Genomic DNA, 23,755 nt, shown 5'->3' with positions numbered 1-23,755 from the left:
ACGCGCTGTGTGCAGCAGCGCTGAGTGATTGCTGCTTGTTCTCGCTGGACCAGCGCGCTTCTCTGGTCCAGCCGTCACCTCTGTTGCCCGAGACCTCCGGCGGTGACGATGCGCTGGTGGTCGGGGCCAGGAGAGTGCGCCGCAGGCAGTGCCGCTCTGACCCTCCTGGAGGGCGTCCCACGTAGCAGGCAGCCAGCAGGGTCCCCTGGCTGCCTGTAACACTTCTTAAAAAATAAAAATCTATAAACTAAGAGCCCCCTTAGAAGGAGCCCTTGCCCAGGGAACCGACTCCTCCGGGCACTTAACTAAGACTGGAGTCTGAGGGGGGGGGGATAGAGGGGGAGGAGCCATGCTACACTTCGACACTTCAAAGTTTCTTAAAGTGCTGACTCCTCAAATACACCACTCAATCCCCAGCGTAGTACTTCAGTGTCCCCTTAGGATGAAGGAGGTAATAGGAAACCTGTAGGGTGATAAAGGGCATTGTGCAGGGTTCCTGTAGCAATATCCAGAACTCATAGCCAGTTATAGAAATCCCAGTACTCAGAGGAGCTGCTGGAACCCTGTACTGGATTCAAAGGGGGTCATTCTGATTCCCTCGGAAAGGGGCGAATTCAAAGTCTGGGTATTAGTGGGCTGGGGAAGTACTAAGAAGTCTTGCTCGTGCTTGTCCAACCACTGTCAGACATTTCTTCCTGTGTGACATCACATCATCTTGCATGAAGATCCCAGTGGCCCCGGCATGCATGGATGTACGTTACCTGCTAGGATGGATTCATAAACAAATTGGTTGAGTGCTGTCCACATGAATGACTGGGCCCAGAGGATGACATTCCCCAGACCAAAACATTGCCGCCACCAGCTTATTTAATATTTATTTAAGTATCTTATATAACGCAGCATATTCCATTGCACTTTACAATAGGAGACAGTGATGCAACAAAGAAACAAAGTGGTGGCACAGCGCTAGTTTGAGGAGGAATAACCACCATGAGATTAAGAATGAATTTTAATTAAAACACACAAAAAATGTAATTACATAGAAAATGACATATAAATCAAGGTATTTGTAATAAAATAATCTCACTGTCAGGATGGATATCAAGGGCACTGAGGATTGGAAACTGTATTGAGATTCCTATTGGTGAAAACTGTATTGAGATTCCTGTTGGTGGATGTGGGGGGGGGGGGGGGGGGTAATGTCCATCGTTTTTTTGTGTAATCCATTGATAGAGATGATGGAGAGTGAGTCACTGGGGATTGGACTTTTATAGTATCCACCAAAAATGTCCGAAAGTGGGTACAGGATTGGAATCAGCCACCTTGCATCACCCCCCCCCCATCTGCCACTGGGAATACTCCTTCTTTGGACCAGCTTATCAGCACTTGGGACTTCTCAGAGAACATCTCCCCAGGTGAGCCTTATCACACTGGCCACCTACTGAGACTTTCCATCAACAGGGACTACGGATAGAGGAATTCCTCCGGGTGCAGCTTGTCCATCATAGCCACCTGTTCCAGTCCAGTCCAATCCCCCTGGGACCCCATTGAGAGGTCCCCAGCCCACCCCACTGTACCCACTTTCAGACATTTTTGGTGGATACTAGACAAGTGAATCAAAAGCAGGTCAGGGGATTGAAGCACGATTGACCACGGAGTGACCACAGGACATTGAGACCCCCTTGGATCCAGTCACTACCCACCACATTGATTCCCTCAGATACCCAAAAGGGGACATTTTCTGAACAGAGTTGTTACAACTCCCTCTCCATCATTGGATTACACAAAAAAAACGATGGACATTACCCCCCCCCCCCCCCCCCCCATCCACAAACAGGAATCTCAATACAGTTTCCACCAATAGGAATCTCAATACAGTTTCCAATCCCCGGTGCCCTTGATATCCATCCTGACAGTGAGATTATTTTATTACAAATACCATGATTTATATGTCATTTTCTATGTAATCAATTTTTATGTGTTTTAATTAAAATTAATTCTTAATCCCATGGTTATTATTCCTCCTCAAACTAGCGCTGTGCCACCACTTTGTTTCTTTTCTTGTTTGTGGGATTAACTACCCCACTTTTGCACAGCAGCTGAGATTTGAACCACCACCAGCGCCTGTTTGTCCCTTAGGGGACCATCTTTCTGCAGTGATGCAGCAAAAAGGGTATTTACAGACAGTCAAATGTATGAGGGCCCTGCTCGCAAGCTTACAATCTATAGGGAAATAGGCATTGATACACAAGGATATTCTTTATTGCATTAGTTCCACCAGAATGCAAAGGTTCCTGGTCTGCTGTATGATACGGTGACCCAGCAGTTTGGCAATGGGTCAGGAGGATGGAATATGTGAAAAAGAAGAGAGTGGATATGTGTGGACTGTACAGTGGGGATGTGATTAGATGGGAACGATATACTGTATGAAGGTTAAGTGGCTGGTTCTGGAATTTGATAAGCTTGCCTGAAGAGGTGAGTTTTCAGGGAGTGCTTGTTGGTTTGGAGATTGGAGAAGAGACTTATTGTGTGTGGGAGGGCATTCCACAGAGTGGGCACAAAGAAAGTTAAAAGTTCACAATCTGCACTGTTTCATGGGATATGTGCTGCAGTCAAATGTAGGAGGTGATCATAATTATGTAACTATACTGTGCATTCTGTCATTTGATGTGTAACTAGTTGTAGCCTTTGGGAAAAAACTATTGCTGCATTCAGAACATTTATATAGTCTCTCCTGTGTGACTCATCTGATGTAGGACAAGCTGTGACTTCCGGGAAAAACATTTGCTGCATTCAGAACATTTATATGGTTTCTCTCCTGTGTGACTCCTCTGATGTTGGTCAAGATCTGACTTCTGGGGAAAACATTTGCTGCATTCAGAACATTTATATGGCTTCTCTCCTGTGTGACTCCTCTGATGTAGGACAAGATGTGACTTCTGGGGAAAACATTTGCTGCATTCAGAACATTTATATGGCTTCTCTCCTGTGTGACTCCTCTGATGTAGGACAAGATGTGACTTCAGGGAAAAACATTTGCTGCATTCAGAACATTTATATGGTTTCTCTCCTGTGTGAATCCTCTGATGTTGGACAAGATCTGACTTCTGGGGAAAACATTTGCTGCATTCAGAACATTTATATGGCTTCTCTCCTGTGTGACTCCTCTGATGTAGGACAAGATGTGACTTCAGGGAAAAACATTTGCTGCATTCAGAACATTTATATGGTTTCTCTCCTGTGTGACTCCTCTGATGTAGGACAAGATGTGACTTCCGGGAAAAACATTTGCTGCATTCAGAACATGTAAATGGTTTCTCTCCTGTGTGACTCATCTGATGTCTAACAAGCTGTGATTTAGAGGTAAAACATTTGCTACATTCAGAACATTTATATGGTTTCTCTCCTGTGTGACTCATCTGATGTATGACAAGCTGTAACTTCTGGGAAAAACATTTGCTGCATTCAGAACATTTATATGGTGTCTCTCCAGTGTGACTCCGCTTATGTATGACAAGCTGTGACTTCTGGGAAAAACATTTGCTACATTCAGAACATTTATATGGTTTCTCTCCTGTGTGACTCCTCTGATGTAGGACAAGCTGTGACTTCCGGGAAAAACATTTGCTGCATTCAGAACATGTAAATGGTTTCTCTCCTGTGTGAATCCTCTGATGTATAACAAGCTGTGATTTAGAGGTAAAACATTTGCTACATTCAGAACATTTATATGGTTTCTCTCCTGTGTGACTCCTCTGATGTTGGACAAGCTGTGACTTCCGGGGAAAACATTTGCTGCATTCAGAACATTTATATGGTGTCTCTCCAGTGTGACTCCGCTTATGTATGACAAGCTGTGATTTATAGGTAAAACATTTGTTACATTCAGAACATTTATATGGTTTCTCTCCTGTGTGACTCCTCTGATGTAGGACAAGCTGTGACTTCCGGGAAAAACATTTGCTGCATTCAGAACATGTAAATGGTTTCTCTCCTATGTGAATCCTCTGATGTATAACAAGCTGTGATTTATAGGTAAAACATTTGTTACATTCAGAACATTTATATGGTTTCTCTCCTGTGTGACTCCTCTGATGTAGGACAAGCTGTGACTTCAGGGGAAAACATTTGCTGCATTCAGAACATATATATGGTTTCTCTCCTGTGTGACTCCCCTGATGTATGACAAGATATAATTTAGAGGAAAAACATTTGCTGCATTCAAAACATTTATATGGTTTCTCTCCTGTGTGACTCCTCTGATGTCGGACAAGAAGTGATTTAGAGGAAAAACATTTGCTGCATTCAGAACATTTATATGGTTTCTCTCCTGTGTGACTCCTCTGATGTAGAACAAGCTGTGACTTCCGGGAAAAACATTTGCTGCATTCAGAACATTTATATGGTTTCTCTCCCATGTGACTCCTTTGATGTCGGACAAGAAGTGATTTAGAGGAAAAACATTTGCTGCATTCAGAACATTTATATGGTTTCTCTCCTGTGTGACTCCTCTGATGTAGGACAAGCTGTGACTTCCGGGAAAAACATTTGCTGCATTCAGAACATTTATATTGTTTCTCTCCTGTGTGACTCCTCTGATGTTGGACAAGAACTGACTTCTGGGAAAAACATTTGCTGCATTCAGAACATTTATATTGTTTCTCTCCTGTGTGACTCCTCTGATGTCGGACAAGATGTGATTTAGAAAAAAAACATTTGCTGCATTCAGAGCATTTATATGGCTTCTCTCCTGTGTGACTCCTCTGATGTACCAGAAGCTGTGATTTAAATGTAAAGCATTTGTCACACTCAGAGCACACATGTGGTCTCTCTCCTGTGTGACTCATCACGTACAAGATTAGAAAAAATTTAATTTTAAATGAATCTTCTATCCAGAAAATAGTCGCTTAGGTTAATCCTCTAGAGGTGTAAGAAGAAATTAGGACTTTACTTGGCTGGATCAGAGAACAATGTCCCTTTGTGCAGGAGTTGGAGTAATAATATTAGAAGATGTACAATCGTCCTGTAAGAAATTTAAAAAGTAAAAGGTTAACATAGTTCAACTGTGATATCAGAGTTATTGTGTATGGAACATTATATATTTCTATCTACAACAAATATCGGTCGCTGACCATTGTTTTTATATTAGTGTATGATGCCAAAGTGCTGGGACGGTACTTGTGTAATAGCACGGCGCCCACTAAGCAAATAGCTTAGTGGGCTATTCTGCGTAGAGAAATTGTATCGTATCGCATGCCATTATAATATGGCATGCGATGCGATGAGTTACGATTTTCCTATTTAATTTATTCACTGCTGTCAGTGAATAAATTAAAAAAAACTTGTATACGATCAAAAAAAAAAAAAAAAAAAATCGGGTCCGATGAAAATATCGGATCTGATATCGGACCCGATTTTACCTGTTATAATGACATTTTATGTACTAAAAAAAATAAATAAATAAAATCGGGTCAGATTAAAAAAATCGGATCCAATATTGGAATCTGATATATCAGATGATATCAGATCCGATATCGGATCCGATTTTAACTGTTATAATGGCATTTAATGTGGTATACAATTAAATGACATGTCATTTATTTAGGTCCCCCCCCAATATCCTCGTCATCCCGAAGCATGGCAAGCGCAGTGAGCCCCGCGTGGAGTTGATTTTATACAGTGTGGTGAACGCAGCGAGCCACTGAGCCCGAAGTGTGGCGAGGGCAAGGGGATGCGTATTATGTTACATGTATTATGTATCCGCTCGCCACTATATGAAATAAAGTCCACGCCGACGTGGATAGTGGGGGTATGAAAAGGTCGGGCGGACGCGTTCCGCCGCCGCTCGCCACGCTTCGGGATGACGTTGATATTGGGGGGACCTAAATAAATTACATCATATGTAATTTAATTGTATACCACATTAAATGCCATTATAACAGTTAAAATCGGATCCGATATATCAGATCCGATTTTTTGATCGGACCTGATTTTTTTAGTACATAAAATGCCATTATAACAGGTGAAATCCGATATCGGATCTGATTTTTTCATCGGACCCGATTTTTTGATCACATACGATTTTTTTGATTTATTCACTGACAGAGAGCAGTGAATAAATTCCATAGGAAAATCGTATCTCATCGCATGCCATACAATAATGGCATGCAATACAATTTCACTACGTTAGCGTACGTAGGGAAAGTGGGCACCGTGCTAATACACAAGTACCGCTGGGACTATTTGCAGTCGGACGCACAACATGGAGCCCTCTATCCTCCTACAGCAGATACCAATATGTATATTGTACACACGGCCTATAGATGTTTCTATGACTATTGTATAACCCTCATCCTCTGAGCATTACTGACCCTCTGTACTGACCACAGAGTAACTGCACTTTTGGCTCCCTTATCTACATGCAGACATGGGTGATGTAACCCAGGGCTGGACAATTTTTTTTTAAATCTAGGAGCCGGGATAAAAGTGTAGGAGCCAGATGCCAGACAAACTATAAACAGGGACTATGTGCGCCAAAAATTTACACTGATACACACACAGCACTGCATCACTGAGTCAGCCCAGCACACTGATACACACATAGCACTGCACAACCACCCCAGAACTCCAATATACACACACAGCACCCATATACAGAACTTATATAGACTGTGGTACAAACACACTGCATACCTCAGAATATGACCCTCTAGAGGAGGGACAGTGGCTGCTTTGTGCGGATGACCCAGGGGCACAGGGATCACCAGGCATCACTCCAGCGGGCGCCCCGATGAACTGCTCCTCCACCGTGACAGTGCTGGCTGCACCATCCCCCCCCTCCTGTACACAGTACTGCATGTGGAGCGGCAGCACACAGAGCGCAAGATGACAACTCACACCTGCTGGCTGCCAATTCAGATCAGGTCCACGGCACAGCTATTTCAAATTTCAAGGCTTCAATCTGCGCTCACTGCCAGCACTTGATTGGCTGCTGAACCTAGAGCTCTTTGATTGGCTCACGGCTAAGCAGCCAATCAGGTGCCGGCAGTGAGCTCTGATTGAAGCCTTGAGATTGAATTACCCGCCCCACGGACCTGATCCATCAGATACAGAGGCAGCCAGCGGGGGTGAGTTGTCACCTTGCGTATCCGCTCTGTGTGTTTGTGTGCCACTGCTCCATGTGCAGGACCGTGCCACACCCTGTCCGGGGCAATCTGCTTCCTGCAAAACCTGGTTGCCAGGAAGCAAAACCTGGCGCCTGGGGTTTGTCGAGCCCTGATGTAACCTCAATGATGGTGCAGTTTTGCACCTGTATTTCCAGATATCTTGATCCAACGTCTATAGAAATAATTTACTGACGGGAACTTATGGCAGAAAGATAAACACCCGAAGCAACACTCCCCATACATAGGGATAACACTCAAAGTGACAGTGACAATGTTATGCAGGAAACCACAAGACGCCAATGTAAACCAAATATGGTTAAGGTCAATTATATGCAATAAGCATTAACACAATGCATAGTTATTATTGTGGACTCAATAACAGTAACCGCAAAAGGCATACACATCTTACTATCAACTACTTGCATAAAGCATAAAGGCAAACATTCAAATATAAACATCAAAATCCAATATATTAAGGCAAGTAACACTGTCAGTAAAAGGCTGTAATATCTGGACCGTCCGCAAGGTGATGTTACATCAGTCATGTGCCCAGTTAAGGTCTTTAAGCTTGCTCATTAACCAATTATGTATATCATATTTATTACAATCATTAGTTTATTTTTACACTTATATACATATAGGAGGCAGACCTATTATAGAGAATATATATATATATATATATATATATATATATATATATATATATATATATATATATATATATATATCAAAAGTGGGGGGGAGTGTGGTCCTTTTTCTGCGCTGGTTTGTGAGCTGCACTTCTACCGTACCTAGCTGTTAATATAGGTACTAAATGGGAAAGATGGAAGGAAGAAAAGGTGGATGTGCGCTCTGTCTATTTCACCACTTTAGTATATTATAAATCATACAATGGTGCATAAGATTTATATTTATTCAACTTTTACAATGACAAAATATCAATAAAAACAAGTTTGTACAACATTTGATGCAGGTTACAACTTCGGATACAGTTTAATTCAGGTGAATGTCAACAGATCCAACTTCAAGGTACATGAAACTTCTTAGGATACGAAACCCTACGCGTTTCGTCCCTTAGGACTTCATATGGGGCAAGTGAGGATCCAATCTGGTTTGAACCATAAAAATAGGTTTTCTTCCAATGGTGAAGAAATGAATATAAGGGTTACTGACCACGTCAGTTTCGATAAAACCTCTGTCCTGCAGAGGTATAGGACTTCAAAAAGCCCAATTTCTGCCAAAAAATAGCTTGAGGTGAACTGCTCAACCACAGGGATCACTTCCACGTTTATGTGGTTAAAATACGATTGGTGTACAGTATGCATCCAACTCCTGTGGGTGTGCAGGAGTTGGATGCATAGGAGTGAAGACGCTGGTGTATTTCACTCATTTCCAGGGTCTGGAGCACTGTTTTAGTATTGGCTTCCGGTAAATGGAACGCAGGTGACCCGCATTTCGCGCGTCACTTCCACCCTCCTAGTATCAACACAGCGCTGGAAGCCTCACGGCGTGTGGAACGCACTGGGCTTCCTGTTTGCGCGTCAGGCGTTGCTATGTTACAACGCTCAGTCCATGGCTAGTTGTGCGGCTGGCAGCTATTTGTGTTCAGTAAAAATTATGCTGCGTTCTAGGACTGACATGCAGCACCTGAGAGGTAGACCCCACGGAGCGTCGGCATGCAGAAAATGTAGGTCGGAGTACCAAGCCCATCTTGGCCAATCCGGGGCTATCAATATCACAGAAGCGGACCCCATTCATCCATTTAAGTACCCGTGGTAGTAAGGGAAATGGAGGGAAAACGTAAATGAGGTCAAAATACCAGGAGATCGATAACGCGTCCACAGCCAGAGCTGCTGGATCCCTCGACCTGGCACAATAGAGGGGAAGTCTGTGATTCAGCCTGGATGCCATCATGTTGATCTGGGGAGTGCCCCATCGATGGGTTATAAGTTCGAAAACCTCCGGATTTAGGGCCCATTTTTCTGGGTGGAAGTCTGACGGCTGAGGTAGTCTGCTTGCCAGTTTTCCACCCCCGGGATGAATACTGCCGAGAATTTGGGAGCGAAGACCTCCACCCATTCCAGGATTGGGCGAACCTTCTTCATCGCTGCCCTGCTCTTGGTACCACCCTGGCAATTTATATAAGCGACAGAAGTCGCGTTGTCCGATTGTATCATTACCGGAAGGCCCTTGATTAGGTTGTGGGCCTGGTATAGAGCCTGATGGCTCTGAGCTCAATACATTTATCGACAACTTTGATTCTTGTATGGACCATCTTCCCTGAAAAGTGTGGTTTAGGGTCACCGCCCCCTCAACCTCTCAAGCTGGCATCCGTCGTGAGAACGGTCCAATTGCAGGGCCTGAAACTGCGGCCTCTCAACAGATGAGGAGTGGTCACCAATTCAGGGACAGTCGTGCTTCCCGGCACAAGAGAAACCTCTTGTGGATTTGTAAATGGGAGCCTGACCATTGGGAGATTTCCCTGGAAGGTCCTGGTATGAAAACGACTATATGGTAGAGCCTCGAATGAAGCTACCATAATCCCTAGTAAGCGAGTGCAGACGTGTGCTGATAGTCTGCTAGTAGACAAGACCTGGCGAACCATCTTTTGTATTGCCCTGATCTTTTCCATGGGAAGTGAGATGGTCTCGTTTTCTGTATCTAAAATGAGTCCTAGGAATTTCAGTCTCCTCGACGGGGTCAAGTGTGACTTTTTGAAGTTGAGGATCCAACCATGATTTGTCAAGAAATTGCATGTGACAAGGGCATCCTCCATCAGTTTCTCCTGACTTGGAGCTTTGATAAGCAAGTCATCCAAATACGGGATGATCGTGATACCTTGGAGACTGACCGCAGCAATCATGCAAGCCATTATTTTGGTAAAGACTGTGTGAGCCGATGAAAGGCCAAATGGCAGAGCCCTGAATTGCTAGTGGCAATCGTTTATTGCGAACCTCAAGAAACTCTAGTGCTATTCCATTATGGGGACGTGTAGGTATGAGTCTTTTATGTCTAATAACATTAAAAACTCTCCCTTTTCTAAAGACGCTACTACAGACCGGATTGATTCCATCTTGAATCTCTGATAACAAACGTAAAGGTTGAGGTCTTTTAGATTCAAAATTGGGCGCACCGAGCCGTCCGGCTTGGGCACTACAAAAACGCTGTAGTAGAATCCTCTGCCCCGCTGGTGTGTAGGAACTGGGACAACTACCTTTGAATCTAAGAGGCCCTGAATTGATCCACAAAGGGCCTGTTTTGCTTTGTTGAGTTTTGGAAGACCTATTGGAAAATATCTTGATGGGGGAAGAGACGCGAACTGCAGTTTGTATCCCTGCGAAATTATGTCTAATACCCACGCATCTCTGCAGTGAGCTTTCTATATCTCGACAAAAAGCAGTAGACGCACGCCCACCGTGGCGAGACCGTAATGCCACTGGCTCGTCAGTGGGCTTGGGATCCTGTCTACGGACAGTGGCAGTAGTGGCTGTGGCCACTCTTGCACCTCTACCTCTACGGCCCCTGAAGGATGAAAATCCTCCTCTGGATCTGCCTCGAAAACTGGATGAGCCATGAAAGAAAGACGCCATAAACTATCGTTTATGGGCCGGGGCTGAAGATGGTAAAAATGCAGATTTACCACCTGTGGCCTGAGATATGAGCTTATCCAGCTCCGAGCTGAATAACATTTCACCTGTAAATGGAAGAGCCTCAACCGCCTTCTTGATCTCCACCTCTGCTTGCCAAGATCTCAACTATACTGTGCGTTTGGCCACAACAGCTGAGGCAGAGACTGTGGCTCCCTGAGACATAACGTCAGAAGACGCCTCTCTAATATAGGTGGATGCTTCCTTGATGAACTCTGCCAAGGGTAACAGCTCGTCCCTAGGAGTATCTTGTTCTAGGCCTAAGATAAGCTGTGTAGCCCACACCTCCATGGCCCGAGCCACCCAAGCAGAAGCTAGTGCAGGTCTCTACAAAACCCCAGCTGTGGTGTAAATGGTTTTTAAGGTAGTATCCAGATGGCGATCTGGAGCCTCTTTAAGAGAGACCGCCCTTGGGTAGTTTTCTTAGTAAGCCTAGACAGAGAAACATCTGGGGTAGCGGAGATTCCCACTTTTCTCTGGATTCTGGAAAAAAATGGATATAAAGTCCTAATACGGGATGAAATCTGAAATTTTTTATCAGGAACTTTCCAAATAGTTAACAGCGGGTTGTCCAGTTCAATAGAATCTGGTAAATACAAAGGTTTCTTCGGAGTACGGCCAAAGATAGAAACCTGAGGAGGGGCTTTTGTCTCCTCTAAATTTAGGGTAGTTCGAACGGCTCTAATTAAACCATCTACAGCCCTGAGCATCCTCTTCATCTAAATCCTCCTGTGGGGGATCATGAACCTGGGCTGTGACAAACTCTCCCTCTTCTAAATCCTCAAAGTCATCATCATCTGAATCCTGAGGAATATATAAAGAAGCCAATGCCTTCCTTTTAGTTGAGACTGGAGAAGGAGGCTTTTTGTGAGATGTACCTGCCAAGGAGTGTGACAGGGAATTCACAGAGTTAATGAGTTTTAGCCCAAACTGGCTCAGATGATGCCAGTTTTGTGAGCGGATACTGCAACAGATACCTATCCTTTCTAGAAGCTACCAACTCAGCAGTTAAATTAGCCAGAACATTCTGAAATGGATCCACAAGTGCCTAACAGGACTCACAGAGGGAAACACCCTTCATATGCTGCTGGGTGTATTGCCCTTTGCAGTTTTTACAGGAGTACAACTTTACAGCAGAATTGGAAGAAGTAGCCTTTCCAGCCATGATTGTACAAGGATATGGATATATACATATATATACATATATATATACACACACACACACACTAAACATCGGCACTCACCTTTCCTAGTTTTGGGGTGCCCTATGGCTTGTGACCACATTGTTTAAACAGACATTGTAGGGGCTCTGCACACACTAAATTAACTGATATTAATAAATAGTGGAGATTTAGTTCCTGAATTGATCAATGCATTTAAGCCTCGCACATAGAATTTATGGTGGCTCAAAGCCACCATCCCCCAGCTCTCAAACGAGGACTGCCGTTCTCACAACTACTCACAGTAAAGAGAATCACCAGCTCCGATACAGCCCTGAATCGGGACTTAGAAGCAATGGAGAATAAATTCTATGTGCGAGGATACTCCAAAGAAACGATCAAAGGAGCCAGAGCAAGAATAGATGGGATACCTAGAGAGGAGACTCTCAGAAAAAGGAGAACTAAAGACTTCCCCCCTGACACGATGGGTTGGGTAAGGTCCTTTAATTCAGCAGATGAACACATTCGCTGCACATCACGATCACTGTGGCCTGCTGTACAACAAGATAGAGACCTCAAATCGCTAAAAAATACACGACTGATGTCGTGCTACACGAGAGGCCGAAACGTCAGAGACCTGGTCGTACGCACAGACATCTCGAACAGACTTCCTCCTGGCACCTACCGCAAACCTGCGGGGTGCTATCTATGCACGGGCTGCACTACCTGCAGTGCCCTGATTGCTTGTAAAACCTTCAACCATCCTCACACGGGACGAAAGATACCTATTAAACATGTCCTCACATGTTCATCGACATACGTGGTCTACCTTATTACATGCCCGTGCGGACTCGGGTATGTTGGTAAGACCATCAGAACTTTTAAAGAAAGGATTGCCCTCCACCGCACTGCCATAAGAGCTGCTCTATCCAACAAGACTATTGAACAGCCTGTTGCAAAACATTTCGTAGCTGCCAAACACAATTATCACGCCAATCTGCGATACACAATTATCACAGGGGCAGACGCCTCTTACAAATTGAGACTCCATGGATTTTCAAACTTGATACAGTGAACCCTAGAGGTTTAAATGAACAACTGTCATTTAACATGTTTTTCTAGACAGACTACTTATCCCCCACTTGACATTAACGTTGCCATTTATCTGTTTTTTTTCGCATTTATCATCATTTGCTGTACATTGTTGTATGCTGATACGTATACCTCCCCATGTCATCCCCGCCTTACCCCCTTTTGTTCCCGGTACATCCTTCCTTTCCTCTTTTTCCTTTCCCCCTCCGTCCTCCCTCACCGAGGCCCTTATTCTAATTCGGACGGTACGGCCCGCGTGCGGCCGTACCGCCGATGTTTTTACTCTGCACATGCGCAGAGGTGAATCTGCGCATGTGCAGCCCCCTTCGCCGCAGACGTATTTCGTCCGCCGCAAAGGGGGCGTATAGGGGCGTGAGAGGCATCATGCCCTCATTTCCCTATGTGTACGCCCCGCGTTTCATGGGCGTTCCCATGCAAACGCGGGGCGTATGCATGGTAATGAGGCCATGACGCAACTCATGGGGGCGGAAAGCTGACGTCGCCGGATGTCAGCTTTCAGCCCCCATACAAGCTACCACACGGACGATTGTCCGTGTGGTCTCAGCTTGCGGGAGCTGCCGCGGCGTGCGGACCTGCCTTCGATGGTCGACGACCATCGAATGCAGGGGGCAGCTCCCACCATGGTGGAGGCGTACGCCTCCACCATTTTTATGCGGATCGCCAGCCGTCCGTGTACGGACGGCCGTGGCGATCCGTAGGGTGGGCGGGGATTGGTTTGTGCGGCCGGAGCCCCGTGTGCGGCTCTGGCCGCACCAACCAGAATAAGGGCCCGAGTGTGGTTTAACATTTTTTGCATTGGTTTTTAGGTGTTTTGCACATCGCTCCCACTGAACTGGCATCTCTACCCTACGCTGCTGTCTCTTAGCAACGGACGCTGTCCAGCGAGTCAGGAGGTAGACCAGCTGTCTGAACACATGAATTACCAGGAAGTGCGCCTTCTGAGAGGAGTGAGCAACGGGGAGAGCGCCGTGAAGTGGGATCCGGTACCTGGCTATATATGTAAGTGTTCTTTCATTACTGTTTGTTCTGTCCTTGAAACGGATTAAACTCCGAAACGGATTCTACTGCTGTAGTCTGACTTCTTTTGTGCAAATCCGAGTGTGTGCCACTATACTCCATACATATATATATATATATATAAAAGATTCCGGGTCCGGCACTCCCAATAACCATGTAAAACCCCTTTAATGACGGGTCCCGGTGCCTTCACTAGTAGACAAATGCAGTAACCTTCGGATGTGCGGCACTCGGAAATAACGTGATAAACACAGGGTAATCAGTAGGATTACCCTGTGTTTATCACGTTATTTCCGAGTGCCGCACATCCGAAGGTTACTATATATATATATATATATATATATATATATATATATATATATATATATATATATAAATAATACTTAGGACATACACATATACACAGAGATTGAGGACACACAAAAACCCTGAAAGGTACAGATAGCAGCCTTAGGGCCTGGGTGTCTATAGCAGGGCTCGACAAATACCAGGCGCCAGGTCGCCACGGCGACCAGATTTTTAGCAGGGAGGGAGGAAGCAGAATCTTGTCATCGGCAGCCTGACCACCCGTCTCCCCGTCCTGTCAGGCCAGCGGCAGCACGGTTCCTGACCCCCTCCCCGTATTCGCAGCAGCAGAACACATTTTTAAAATACTTGGTCCTGCAGCAGCCAATCAAAGTCCCCAGCGCCAACGCTGCCTCATCCAATCACTGCAGGGTGGCCTGAGGCTGAGACCTTCCTTCCCTGCAGTGCGTCATCCTGCTCCAGGCACCGAGTCCCCGCGGAGCCGATGCGCCTCCTGACTCTCCCACTGTGTGGATCAGCGAGGGAGACAGCGCTACTATTGCTAACAGGGGTCTTTCCCCCCCGGCCCCACTTCCGCACCTCTACTGGCAGCTGCACCTCTGCTCTCCGGGGCACCGTGCGCTGAGCCGCCACCGCTTCTTGCTGCTGGACAAGCCCGGATTCCAGCATGCAACCTCGAGGAAAAGGGCATGTTACCCCTTGGCAAAAGGGCATGTTACCCCTGGCATCAAGCATACAACCTGTAGCAATGAGCATGTAGGTAAGTGGCATTTATGTGACATTATATGTACTAAGCGTTACAGCATGTGGTATTATATGTAATGGGTATGCCGGTGTTTTGTAGAATGTGTAATGGGCATTACAGTCTGTGGCATAACGTGTCATGGGCATTATGGCATGTGGAATAACATGTAATAGGGGTGTGACATGTGTAATAGGCATTGCATTGTAAAAAAATGTCCATGCCTTCGGCGCGCACTGCCCCTATTATTAGTTTGTCTGGCACCTACTTTCATGCTGGCTCCTAGATTCAAAAAAAATTTGTCAAGCCCTGGTAGAGAGGAGCCACAACCCTCCCAATGTGTGTGTGTAAAAGACCCTCCGCAACTTACAGTGCCCCTGTAGTGTAGGAAGGTAGTGCTTTGAAGTCTGTACAGAAACTAGTAAACCAGGCCTGCAGACTTAGTTTTGCAGACGCACCGCTACCTGGATCCCGCCGACAGCAATGGCGTCTGTGTGGATAGAGGACCTCCCACAAGCCATATACCTCCAAAGCCATGTGCTGCATGTTCTGCCTGGCCAGCGTGCTACTCTGGCCACCCCCTTACATGGCGCACAGCGCCTTACTCACCGCCCTGGAGCTTAAGCGGGGGGCGGGGGATAGCCGTGGACCCGTAACGCAAGCAGCTGCGGTGAGTACCCGGAGCCGGTGCTCCGGAGGCTGGGTACTGGAGGATCACTGCGAGCAGTGTCAACCAGACCCCTCCAGAGCTCCCTCGTAGCAGGCAGACCTGTAGCCAGGTGCTGCCTGTGTCACTGAGTAAAAATAGGCAGAAATTAAAAGAAAAAAATAAAGTAAAACCTAATCTCCCTGACTGGGGTCTGGGTGGGGATAGAGGGGGGAGGAGTCAGCCACAGACAAATTTTCACTTAAAGTGCCGACTCCTCCAATGCACCCACTCTATCCCACACATGATTACTGCAGTGTTCCCTGCTGCTGGTAGGAGAAACCATGTGCACTACAGGTGGGGCAGATATAACATGAGAGAGAATTAGATTTGGGTAGGGTTTATCTTCAAAGTGAGATCTATATTGCAGTGTAAAAATGAAGCAGTCAGTATTATCTCTGCACAGAAACAATAGAACACCCAAATCTAAATCTCTCTGCACATGTTACATCTGCCCCCTGCAGTGCACATAGTTTTGTCCATTTGAGAAAGATTTAGCTTTGCAAGTGAACCAGAATAATCCCCCAAGTGTATGTCACCTGCCTACTGTGTGCTTATTGGAGAAGGGAGGAGGAACCGTCATATAGGGGTTACTGAGCGAGCTGCTGTGTGCGCACATCTTACAAATTATACACTAAGGGGGTTATACTAGTTCACTCGCAAAGGCACAATCACTCTCTAATGGATAAAACCATGTGCACTGCGGGTGGGGCAGATGTAACTTGTGCAGAGAGAATAAGATTTGGGTGGGGTTTTACTTCAAAGTGAGATCTATATTGCAGTGTAAAAATAAAGCAGTCAGTAGTTACCCTGCACAGAAATAACAATACACCCAAATGTAACTCTTTCTGCACATGTTACATCTTCCCCACCTGCAGTGCACATGGTTTTTCCCATTAGAGCATGTCAAACTCAAAATTCCAACTGGGCCAAATAATCAAGGTCTAAGTCTTGTGTGGGCCACAAGAAAAAAAACCGCCATGGTCGCTACCACAAGCAAAAGCTGGAAATAAATACCCACTGTCAGCACTGTACAGTCGCGTCCTCTATATCATATTATATATCAGTGTCTATTTAGCCTTCAAATTCACATTCTGACACAGGGAATGTGCCCGAAATTCACATTCTGACACAGGGGATGTGCCCGAAATTCACATTCTGACACAGGGGATGTGCCCGAAATTCACATTCTGACACAGGGGATGTGCCCGAAATTCACATTCTGACACAGGGGATGTGCCCGAAATTCACATTCTGACACAGGGGATGTGCCCGAAATTCACATTCTGACACAGGGGATGTGCCCGAAATTCACATTCTGACACAGGGGATGTGCCCGAAATTCACATTCTGACACAGGGGATGTGCCCGAAATTCACATTCTGACAAAGGGAATGTGCCCGAAATTCACATTCTGACACAGGGGATGAGCCCGAAATTCACATTCTGACACAGGGGATGAGCCCGAAATTCACATTCTGACACAGGGAATGAGCCCGAAATTCACATTCTGACACAGGGAATGGGCCCGAAATTCACATTCTGACACGGAATGGGCCCGAAATTCACATTCTGACACAGGGAATGGGCCCGAAATTCACATTCTGACACGGGGAATGAGCCCGAATTTCTCATTCTGACACAGGGAATGGGCCCGAAATTCACATTCTGACACGGGGAATGAGCCCGAATTTCACATTCTGACACAGGGAATGAGCCCGAAATTCACATTCTGACACAGGGAATGGCCCGAAATTCACATTCTGACACAGGGAATGAGCTGTAATTCACATTCTGACACAGGGAATGAGCCCTGAAAATCACATTGGGGATTATTTTAGTTCACTCTTTCTGACAAAATCCTTCTTAGATGGACAAAACCATATGCACTGCAGGCGGGGCAGATGTAACTTGTGCAGAGAGAATCAGATTTGGGTGGGGTTTTACTTCAAAGTGAGATCTATATTGCAGTGTAGAAATAAATCAGCCAGTATTTACCCTGCACAGAAACAAAATAACTCACCCAAATCTAACTATCTCTGCACATGTTACATCTGCCCCACCTGCAGTGCACATGGTTTAGTCCATCTAAGAAGGAATTTGCCTCTGAACTAGAATAAGGGCCATTCTGACACAGGGAATTTCAGCTGACACCTAACACACCATAAATTACAAGTGGTGTCAAACTCATGGCCCTCCAACTGCTGTGGAAGTACATTTCCCAGCATGCCATGCCCCAGATTTAGCAATCCATTATATAAAATCTGTGGCAGGGCATGCTATGACGTTAGGGTGGCCAACCCCAGGATCGGCGGGATCCAGCCCCCAAAACACCGGGATTTCAATCCTGGGATTGGAGTTTCCAATCCTGGGATTTCGGGATTAGACTGCGCATGCGCAGTCTAATGCCGGGCAGCGTCTGGGCACACGCTCAGAAGCTGCCCGGCTTCTCCCATACCCGGAGAGCACGCTGCGCAGGCAGGTAGGCAGAGATCACGCCCGCCCACAGCAAGGTAGCAAGCAACTCCTCAGTCCCGCTCCCCCACAGCAGTATGAAGGCGCACTCGCGCCTACCCACCTAGCCAGCAAGCAGCAACCCGGGTACCGGCAGTATGTAGCTGCCCACCCACCCAGCAACCTGGCCGCAAAAGTAAGTAAATGCGGGGCGGCCAGGGCGTTTTTTTTATTAGGAAAGCCAATCCCGGGATTGGCTTCCCTATATGACGTGTACTTCCACAACAGCTGGAGGACCATGAGTTTGACCACAAAAGAAAGCTATGCCCACCAACCTTACACGGAGGGTCACAGTGTTACCTTTTTTTTTTTACTTTTCAGACAAAACATCCCAGTGGGATCAGCAGAACCTGTTCCAACCCCCCACCCGACCGCCCAACCCTACCATAACTGCATTTAGCACATCAGTCTTACTTTTATGCCCTCTGCCCTCAGCCGCTGCTGCCACTCTGCCTTGCCTCTGCCACAAATATGCCTTCCCACCTCCATCGCTCCGACTGCCCGCCTCCACGCTCCTTTAGCGCCTGATGAAAGCACCCTAAGCCTGTGTGCTGGTGCGTCGTGACATCACCCATGCAAAGCCCGTTCCCAGCAGTGCTTTTCGCAGGTGCCTGCAGTGTGAGTGTCACTTGTTGCTGCTGCTGAGCTACGAGCACCTGGCAACTGTGTGATCCATGGCACCAGGCACAGGAGCGCTGCTTGTCACTATCAGCATCAGCAGCCAGCCCATCAACTTGTGGGCCGCAAAAGAAGGTGGCCAGGGCCGCATGCGGCCCGCGGGCTTGACATACCTGTATTATGTGATTGTGCCTTTGTGAGTGAACTAAAATAACCCCCTAAGTGTACGTCACCTGCCTACTGTGTGCTTATTGGTGACAGGAGGAACCGTCATATAGGTATGTTACTGAGTGAGCTGCTGTGTGCGCACATCTTACATATTATACACTAAGTGTACGTCACCTGCCTACTGTGTGCTTATTGGTGATGGGAGGAGGAACCGTCATATAGGTGTTACTGAGCGAGCTGCTGTGTGCGCACATCTTACATATTATACACTAATTGTACGTCACCTGCCTACTGTGTGCTTATTGGTGATGGGAGGAGGAACCGTCATATAGGTGTTACTGAGCGAGCTGCTGTGTGCGCACATCTTACATATTACACACTAAGTGCACGTCACCTGCCTACTGTGCGCTTATTGGTGATAGGAGGAGGAACCGTCATATAGGTATGTTACTTAGCGAGCTGCTGTGTGCACACATCTTACATATTATACACTAAGTGTACGTCACCTGCCTACTGTGTGCTTATTGGTGATGGGAGGAGGAACCGTCATATAGGTGTTACTGAGCGAGCTGCTGTGTGCGCACATCTTACATATTATACACTAAGTGTACGTCACCTGCCTACTGTGTGCTTATTGGTGATGGGAGGAGGAACTGTCATATAGATATGTTACTGAGCAAGCTGCTATGTGCGCACATCTTACATATTATACACTAAGTGTACGTCACCTGCCTACTGTGCGCTTATTGGTGATGGGAGGAGAAACCGTCATATAGGTGTTACTGAGCGAGCTGCTGTGTGCGCACATCTTACATATTATACACTAACTGTAGGTCACCTGCCTACTGTGTGCTTATTGGTGATGGGAGGAGGAAACGTCATATAGGTGTTACTGAGCGAGCTGCTGTGTGCGCACATCTTACATATTATACACTAAGTGTACGTCACCTGCCTACTGTGCGCTTATTGGTGATGGGAGGAGGAACCGTCATATAGGTATGTTACTGAGCGAGCTGCTGTGTGCGCACATCTTACATATTACACACTAAGTGCACGTCACCTGCCTACTGTGCGCTTATTGGTGATGGGAGGAGGAACCGTCATATAGGTATGTTACTTAGCGAGCTGCTGTGTGCACACATCTTACATATTATACACTAAGTGTACGTCACCTGCCTACTGTGTGCTTATTGGTGATGGGAGGAGGAACCGTCATATAGGTGTTACTGAGCGAGCTGCTGTGTGCGCACATCTTACATATTATTCACTAAGTGCAAGTCACCTGCCTACTGTGTGCTTATTGGTGATAGGAGGAAGAACAATCATATAGGTATGTTACTGAGCGAGCTGCTGTGTGCGCACATCTTCATCTTACATATTATACACTAAGTGCACGTCACCTGCCTACTGTGTGCTTATTGGTGATGGGAGGAGGAACAGTCATATAGGTGTTACTGAGCGAGCTGCTGTGTGCGCACATCTTACTTATTATACACTAAGTGCACATAACCTGCCTACTGTGTGCTTATTGGTGATGGGAGGAGGAACCGTCATATAGGTGTTACTGAGCGAGCTGCTGTGTGCGCACATCTTGCTTATTATACACTAAGTGCACGTAACCTGCCTACTGTGTGCTTATTGGTGATGGGAGGAGGAACCGTCATATAGGGGTTACTGAGTGAGCTGCTGTGTGCGCACATCTTACATATTATACACTAAGTGCACGTCACCTGCCCACTGTGTGCTTATTGGTGATGGGAGGAGGAACCGTCATATAGGTGTTACTGAGCGAGCTGCTGTGTGCGCACATCTTACATATTATACACTAAGTGCACCTCACCTGCCTACTGTGTGCTTATTGGTGATGGGAGGAGGAACAGTCATATAGGTGTTACTGAGCGAGCTGCTGTGTGCGCACATCTTACTTATTATACACTAAGTGCACATAACCTGCCTACTGTGTGCTTATTGGTGATGGGAGGAGGAACCGTCATATAGGTGTTACTGAGCGAGCTGCTGTGTGCGCACATCTTGCTTATTATACACTAAGTGTACGTAACCTGCCTACTGTGTGCTTATTGGTGATGGGAGGAGGAACCGTCATATAGGGGTTACTGAGTGAGCTGCTGTGTGCGCACATCTTACATATAATACACTAAGTGCACGTCACCTGCCCACTGTGTGCTTATTGGTGATGGGAGGAGGAACCGTCATATAGGTGTTACTGAGCGAGCTGCTGTGCGCGCACATCTTACATATTATACACTAAGTGCACGTCACCTGCCTACTGTGTGCTTATTGGACACCTGAGTGCCGCATCCCCATTGCCACATGAAAGTTTCCCTAATTCAGACATCATCTCCTGAGCCCCTATAATACCCTAATGACCCAGAGCAGAGATTGGCAGAGCCATTATATGGGGAACAATATGGGCCTATGGGGAACGAGGCAGTGACCTCCTGATGGAGTTATCAATGGATGGAACATTCCAGTGGTTTCACCTCACGCTGCCAGTCTGTGCTCACTGCACTATGAGGCGCCTGTGTTATTACATACAGTGCTGGCTGTGTCTGGGGGCAGATATTGGGCTATTACCCGCCCCCGTGCCCTCTGTCCTCCCACCCTCAGTACACATTACACGGTGCCCACTGCCCAGCACCAGGGTCCCCGCACACACACAGCGGGACTCACCTCACGGTAGTGTCTAGTTCCTTCTCTCCAGGCGTACCAACATTACGTCACATCCCACGTGACCATCACGTGATCACCCCATGTGATCACTATACTGCAGCAGCGGGATTTTCAATTCAGAGACGCCGTTCAGTCTGCCCATGCTACACCATACACAGCGCGATACTGCGCGCCGCGGGCTTTGCAGGCGCCAGTCAGTCTGATGCCCGCTAGCTGACCTGTGTGCCGGACACTAGCTGACCCAATGCTGCCCGACTGCGCGGGATTTTCAGGCGCCAGTCAGTCTGATGCCCGCTGACCCACCACACCATGTCACCAGCAAGTGACCGACCACTATATACTTAAGCTTGTCACCCGCCAGCCACTCACTCTCTACCCGTCGCCGAATGCTGCTACATGCTCTGCCATTCTGCCACTGACTTCCCGTGCCAGCGACACTAAGGTAATAAACCTGGGACCAGGCTGCAAAGTGGGGACATGTGGAGGACACTGCAGCGGGGAGCATATGGGGCGCAGACTGCACAAGGGGGAGTATATGGGGCGCAGGGCAGGCTGGAGGGGCAAGCATATGGGGAGTAGGCTGCACAAGGGGGAGCATATGGGGAGTAGGCTGCACAAGGGGGACCATATGGGAAGCAGGCTGCACAGGGGGGAGCATATGGGGTGCCGGCTGGGGGGGCCATATGGGGTGCAGGCTGGGGGGGGGGCATATGGGGAACAGGCTGCACAAGGGGGAGTAGGCTGGGGGGGGGCATATGGGGAGCAGGCTGCACAGGGGGGAGCATATGGGGAGCAGGCTGCAATGGGGGGGCATATGGGGAGCAGGCTGCAATGGGGGGGGGGCATATGGGGAGCAGGCTGCACAGGGGGGAGCATATGGGGATCAGGCTGCACAGGGGGGAGCATATGGGGAACAGGCTGCACAAGGGGGAGCAGGCTGGGGGGGCATATGGGGAGCAGGCTGCACAGGGGGGAGCATATGGGGAGCAGGCTGGAGGGGGGAGCATATGGGGCGCTGGCTGCAGGGGAAAGAATATGGGGAGCAGGCTGCAGCGGGGGGCAAATGGGGAGCAGGCAGCACAGGGGGGAGCATATGGGGAGCAGGCTTCACAGGGGGGGAACATATGGGGAGTATGCTGCACAGGGGGGAGCATATGGGGTGCTGGCTGCAGGGGTAAGCATATGGTGAACAGGCTGCACAAGGGGGGCCATATGGGGCGCAGGCTGGAGGGGCAAGAATATGGGGAGCAGGCTGCACAAGGGGGACCATATGGGGCGCAGGCTGGAGGGGCAAGCATATGGGGAGCAGGCTGCAGCGGGGGGGCAAATGGGGAGCAGGCAGCACAGTGGGGAGCAGGCTTCACAGGGGGGGAACATATGGGGAGCAGGCTGCACAGGGGGGAGCATATGGGGCGCTGGCTGGAGGGGCAAGCATATGGGGAGCAGGCTGCACAGGGGGTAGCATATGGGGAGCAGGCTGCACAAGGGGGACCATATGGGGCGCAGGCTGGAGGGGCAAGCATATGGGTATCAGGCTGGGGGGGGGGGCATATGGGGAGCAGGCTGCACAGGGGGGACCATATGGGGCGCTGGCTGCAGGGGAAAGAATATGGGGTGCAGGCTGGAGGGGCAAGCATATGGGGAGCAGGCTGCAGCGGGGGGCAAATGGGGAGCAGGCAGCACAGGGGGGAGCATATGGGGAGCAGGCTTCACAGGGGGGGGAACATATGGGGAGCAGGCTGCACAGGGGGGAGCATATGGGGCGCTGGCTGGAGGGGCAAGCATATGGGTATCAGGCTGGGGGGGGGGCATATGGGGAGCAGGCTGCACAGGGGGGACCATATGGGGCGCAGGCTGGAGGGGCAAGCATATGGGGAGCAGGCTGCAGCGGGGGGCAAATGGGGAGC

At 47.8% G+C, this 23,755-nt stretch overlaps 1 protein-coding gene across 1 annotated transcript in view; it reads right to left on the bottom strand.

Annotated features, from left to right (window-relative positions):
• Positions 1–1,922: 1,922 nt before the first annotated feature.
• The window catches only part of LOC146075876 (uncharacterized), a 107,714-nt gene continuing 85,881 nt past the window's right edge, over positions 1,923–23,755 (bottom strand). The window contains exon 2 of the mRNA XM_083185545.1: positions 1,923–5,023. Within this exon, the coding sequence (XP_083041671.1) occupies positions 2,721–4,847 (2,127 nt within the window). The 5' untranslated portion in view covers positions 4,848–5,023 and the 3' untranslated portion in view covers positions 1,923–2,720. The remainder of the gene's footprint in view (positions 5,024–23,755) is intronic.

This window comes from Crinia signifera, chromosome 4, assembly GCF_055691185.1.
Source record: "Crinia signifera chromosome 4, ASM5569118v1, whole genome shotgun sequence".
Lineage (NCBI taxonomy): Eukaryota > Metazoa > Chordata > Amphibia > Anura > Myobatrachidae > Crinia > Crinia signifera.
This window is presented reverse-complemented; position numbering and strand designations above follow the sequence as displayed.